We start from the raw sequence: 6,000 nt of genomic DNA, 5'->3' as shown, positions 1-6,000 counted from the left end.
GATACTTTGCCAACATAATGAATAGATGATTGACAAACAAGGCTGGGAACAGATAATATGGACTTTGCAGGCTCCTTTTTAAACTCAAGGGGAAAATTTCCAATTTACAATGTATGCATCTACTGCTGCTTCAAATGTGGTTATCAACCCTTTTATCTCCACTCATACTGATGGTCCCTCTGCTTGACAGAGTCAGTCCTAGAATTTTTCAACCTGACCCTAACTTTAAAAAAAATGCTTTGCCATTATAAAAATGTGTAGGCCCTATCCGTGGGACCATCCTGGGGACTTGCATGTTTAAAAGGAAACTGAATACAGTAAGCAGTAAGGCTCAGATGAAATAAATAAGAAAATGGCACCTCTGGGGCTGTTAGCAAAGTCTCTGGCCAGACATCCAGGGAATATTTGTTTCAATCAAACCAAACTGTGACATTAGAGTTTTGCCAAAAAAATAAAATCTGGAGACATGGCTATAAAAATACCAACAGAATTAAATTATGGGTTTAATGCATAAGGCAGCTCCATTTCCTTGATCATAATTTGAACATTACTGTCTGTGAAGTCACACACAAGGTGAACTGTGCTGAGTTCACCTGGCTCACAGTGATCTGTTGTGCGATTTCTACCCTCCAGGATTAGAAAGGGAAAGATACAGGCAAAGTCCCTTAAAAAACTGAATCCGAAGTTAAGGCTGTCTCTACATACAAGAAAAGAAACAACTCTGGATTTTACCTAAAGTTGGTGTTTCACAATTATACCAGTAATTTGGGTCATTATTCTGTATTCAAAATATTTACCTGATATTTCTAAGCCCATAGGACATGAATAAGGTAATTGTTTTGAGGAATTAACCTTAGCATTCATAAAATAGACTTAGGTTCAGGAGTGAACAATGTGTGTAACAATAAATCCACAAATATTAAAACTGGATGGGACTCCTTCAGCGGCTTCCTTTGGACCTCTCAGTACTAACGCCATCTGTACCTCCTCCTCATACCGGCTCCTTTCTATGCTCCATGCTGCTGGTGAGAACTTACGGGGCGTGTGTGATTTCAGAGGGGCAATGGGTTGCCTACTTGACACAAAGATGGTTAAGGTTAAAAAAGAAAAAAAAGTTAGGGTTGCATATTCGCCAAAGATCAAACTCCTGTATATAGCACCTCATGTGTTTGTGTGCTAAAAGGAAATCTCCTATCAGGTTCCCTAACACTGTGATTCTATGTGCGTTGGGTTTGCATGTTTCATGCAAAGACATGTCCACAGACCTTTCACAGGTCAGTATGTCCGGACTGCTACCATGATCTTTACTGAAGGAATTCCTCTCATCAACTCTGGGGAAACAAAAGAAAATCTTATAGAGTATTTCCACATATAAATAAATGTGTTCTTAAAACTTTATTTTTTTCTAAATATAAACCCTTAAAATGCAATCACATGATTTTCTTTTTAAATAAAAAAAAAACTGGCATGAATCCTAATCTTTATACAACTTCACAGCAATAATAGCAGCATGAATTTAGCCTCTTAAAAGATTTCTTCCTTTGCTCTAAAGAAAAGTTAATTCCAAGTTTTAAAAAGCCAGAGCAGCAATCATCCAGTAAATGGAATGAAATTCTCCTAGTGTCTTCTACAAACTGAGCTTTTAAAACATGTGAATGTATAAAACTCAAGTATTATTGAGAGTTATGGAATGCAGTGACAATCTAAACTCGTTTGTAAATACAGGACAGCCTGGTCGGTCTGGTGCTGATGTGGTCAGGGGGCGGGAGGGGGGGCTGCTGAGAAGACGGAGTGGAGTCAGGTCAGACGGCTGTCTGGCCGGGAACGTGACTTTCAAAAGGAAGTCCAGGGTATTCCACATGTGTAACAGGTCCACGGGCTTGTAAGGACTAGATCTGAAATGCTGGTGTAAAAATGGCAATTACAGTAATACTGTGAGCGCACGGCACAAGGGTCCCTTAGGACGCACACGGTCACTGCCGGGGATTCCAACTGCTGAGATGGAGCGGTGCACTGAGTGTAATTATTGCAGGGGCTTTCAGTTTACTAACAAATAATTCAAAGCTACCTGAAGAGTTCCCAAGAAACCTGTACTCTGGTTCAGAAACAGAAATCAATATGTAAATTTGTAATCATGATAAATATAGGTATTTATCCAGTCAAGTCATGCTGGGTTTTGTTTTTCACCCCAATTGGGGGGAAAAAAAGTTGCTTTAGAACAAATGGCGTGAAATGTTTCACTAGGATTACAATTTACCAAATATTATTGAGGAAAAAAATAACTGAAGGCAGGCAACACGTTAGAAGCACTGACAGGGTTTTATGGTGCTACCGAAGTTCACTGACTTCTGCCTAAGAAGTTTCTTTACTTCTGACTTTAGAAATCCCTTCTGCAGTTGACATCAGCCTGCCCACTGAACTGCAAGGAATGACTCTAAGAAGTAAGAATGTACAGAACATGGTTCAGCCTGGGTCTAAATGTAAATGCCAGGTTCAGCCTGGCATTTTATGATGGCTCTTTATTGGATGCTTAAAGTCTTCAATCCTTTATATTTTTTTAATTATAATGTGCTAATTGTCTGAGAGATTCATCTGAAGGATCAGGGAGAAGTTATTCTCCACTCTAATTTAACGCATGAGACCCTTCAAAGTCAGGGAGAACGGAGTGACAAAAACCAAGTGTCGACCTGGGCAAGCTGCATGGCTACTGAGAAAGTTAGTAGAAATGCAACAGAAATGCAAAAGCCTACCAGGAACTAGACATAAACCGCTCTGCGCTATGTAGCAAATACTAAGAAGGACAAAGTTAAATTCAAATTCAGTTAAAAGCAGTCCTCAGGCTCTGACAAATTAGCCCCATATGGCAAGTATGGTCTGTGACAAATTTCTTCACTAGGTTTTCAACACAGTGCTTTACAATCATTCAGATTTCTTTTAATGACAAAAATCACAGTCTAGAGATGGTAATGAAGCAGGGAAGGGGAAAAAGATGGTGATTTTTCTTGTTGTTTTTTTTTTTTAATGTGGTCGGGGGGATTGTAGCTTTTTTTTTTTAATCTTTTTGGTTACTGAAAAAAAATAGAACAGTCCACTGTCCAGCAGAGGCTGCTTCATCTCTATTGCTCCAGGGCTCATTCTGCATGAATCTGTGTTTCAGGGTGCTGCAAAGACAACTCTGTGGGCAGGAAGGCCCCCTGACCCAAAGCTGTAGCATATGTCCTGTTTTGTGGGTGGGGAAAGCCAGGGGCGACATAGGTCCCCATTGCTCCTCCTCCAAAGCCTCCTCGCTGGTGCTGGGGTGGGGAGTGGTAACCTTCCAGGTTATCATACTGGGACACAACAGTCATACTGCTCTGGCGCTTGCCATGTGTTTGGTATTGGTACAGCACACTGGGGTCCCTCTCCACATTCTGAGTATGATGGAGTTTCAGGCTGTGACTCCTCTCTGGTTTCGGGGGTGGGACTATCGACTGGGAGAGGTGTTCCTCCTCCTTGTAGCAGTCTCTGGAGTGTTTCTCTGGGGCAGGAGGCTGCCTAGCCCGAGGCCTCTCCAGCTCTTTGGAGAGCCTCACCTCTTTGTGGTTCAGTCTGAGAGACTCCTGCCCCGATGGAATATATTTCCCTCCAGAGTTATGGTAGCTGACTGGCTCAGAAGTGTCTGGAATCCCTTTGGGCCCATAATCTAACTGGCCAGCTCCTTGTGGGTAAGGTGGCCCATTTTTTGATTCACATAACTGCCTATGGCTTGCTTCCTGATGTGCCCTGTGCTCAGGGAGACTACAACCCATGTCGTGAAGCTTCCTGTTCCTGAGGCTACTTTGCTTCTGAGGGAGAGTCGGTTTCTCTGACTGTCCATTGCCATATCCTCCGTGGTGGTGGGCTCTATCAAACTCCGGCTCTGGATGCTTCCTATAAAAGCGGTCCTCTCCCTCAGGACTGACGGCCTTGGCTGGATGCCGCCCCTCCTTTCCCTCTGCCACCGAGAGAAGTCCAGTTTTCCCAGGATCTGATTTACTACGGAGGTGGATGACATAGATCCCACCCAAGTCATCCTGCACGGCTGGGGTCATGTTATCATACTGGGACATAACAGGACCTTTCACCTTCTGCCGAGCGCGGCTCTCTCTCCGGATGGATTGCATGCGGTATTTTTCCATGTCCTCAAGATCCCATGATGTGTACGTATGCTTTACGTCAGCAGTTGGAGGCATGTTGACTACATTATGGTCATTACCAGAGAAGTAGCCAGTCATGTTGGCCCGGGGACGTGGGAGCAAACCAGCATAACTATACAAGTTCTTTCCTTGCAGCCTAGGATTGTAGAAGGCAAAATCGCGATTGGGTAGGCGGTGAAGGGGCCTCAACTGTACCGTGCCGTAGGCATCCACGTCACACAGGGCTCCTTCTGGACTGTAATAGGAACTAGAAGAACTGGAGTATGGGCTATACCGGTAGTGGACCCGACCATTCTCAAAGTAAGGCTGAAGCTGAGTGACATGATAATCTGAGCGGGCCTGTGAGGACTGATATGGCTTATATTGGTACAGGGGTCTTGGGCAGTAGGCTGGTTCATCATCTGGGGGAACTTCTGTCCGGGAAATGGGAACAGAGCGAATCATGGAAGATGGAGGGGCATGGAGAGACTGTACCCTCCGGATGGTAGGGTACGGGGGAATATCTTCAGGGTAACAACTACTCCTAATTGTGGAGCCCAAAGAAGATACATACTCAACTCGGCTGCATGGTTTGGCGTGGTGTCCAGATGCATTTCTTCCCGGGGCCACGTATGTGTTATAACGAGGTCCCATGGAGGCTGGTGGCTCTGATCTGGAACCATACACCTGGTGTTGCTCCAATTTATTATGATGTGGAGGCACACTCTGGGGACGGTACTGGCAGTTTGGATTCATATTGAAATGCAAACAGTTTTCTGGCCCAAAGGGTTCAGTGGTGACATCAGGCCTAGCAAAGGTGGAATAAGTCGTTTTCTGTGAAGCATGCTTAGGTTGTGGGACGGAGAGTGGTAAAGGCAGAGCGTCATCCACAGAGGCTGAGGAAGCAGTGACAAAGGGATGATAGCCAGAACTGCTGGGGGCGTCCGCACTGCTGGAGTGTATGGCTGTGGCCATTTTACTCTCCATTGTCCTGGTGGGGGGAACCGGTGCAGGAAAGCCACAGGATGAGTACACAGGGAGGACAGAGTCGGCACGCAGGGGCAACGGTGGGGCCCTGGCACCTTCCCGCGCCTTTTCAGGAAGGCTTGGCTGGAGGGCAGGACCAGAGATGGGACACTGGGCCACTGCGCCATCACTGCCCAGGACGGGTGCGGGGTCATCCATGGCTCTGGGGTCAGGTGGTCTCTCTGGAGCTGGGACTACTTGCACCTATTGGAAGACGATCATATCATGAGCTTGTTTCCTATGCTCCCCTCTGTGGAATCAAACACTATTCAACCTGTAACCCACGAATTGAGGCTATCTGGGTAGCAGCTTGAAACTCCCCAAGCCACATGGTTGCACTGGACACGACAGTCTGCTCTCACCACCAGGAAGTGGTCTGCGTGCTGCCACCTGGTAGGACAGCCATGACCATCTCTGGGGAACTGTTCTACTTTACGACAGGCTTTAAACGTGAGACGAGGTTGCCTATGGCATTATCTCAGCATGCAGACCAAATGGGAGGTTTAAAGTACTGTCAAGCTTAAAAATATACACCTAGTCTACCTGTCTAGCTTGGTCTCAACACCAAGAACATTCTGTTAAACAAAGAGAGTTGATTCTAGCTAGAGAGATTTGTGAAGTGACTCACGGCTATATGTAGTGAGATATGTGTGCCCCACCAAATCTAGGGAAGGGTAATGAAGTCACTGGTCTGATTCAGGGCCATTCAAATCAAGCGGTTACTGTCTCTCCCCACCTTCTACTCTACCCTGGTCTGTAGCAACTGACGTCAAACATGATCCTCACAGCAAGGCTGCAAATAGGCTATCCTTGAGAAGCA

At 45.5% G+C, this 6,000-nt stretch overlaps 1 protein-coding gene across 1 annotated transcript in view; it reads right to left on the bottom strand.

Moving 5' to 3' along the window:
- Positions 1-3,048: 3,048 nt before the first annotated feature.
- ARHGAP32 (Rho GTPase activating protein 32) overlaps positions 3,049-6,000 on the bottom strand; it is a 215,929-nt gene continuing 212,977 nt past the window's right edge. Inside the window, exon 22 of the mRNA XM_028120847.2 lies at positions 3,049-5,384. Within this exon, the coding sequence (XP_027976648.1) occupies positions 3,132-5,384 (2,253 nt within the window). The 3' untranslated portion in view covers positions 3,049-3,131. The remainder of the gene's footprint in view (positions 5,385-6,000) is intronic.

The sequence above is a fragment of the Eumetopias jubatus genome, unplaced genomic scaffold, assembly GCF_037043125.1.
Source record: "Eumetopias jubatus isolate StellerSeaLion01/CBP00866 unplaced genomic scaffold, mEumJub1_p1.0 scaffold_13, whole genome shotgun sequence".
NCBI lineage: Eukaryota > Metazoa > Chordata > Mammalia > Carnivora > Otariidae > Eumetopias > Eumetopias jubatus.
The sequence above is the reverse complement of the archived record's forward strand: the minus strand, read 5'-3'. Positions and strand labels throughout refer to the sequence as shown.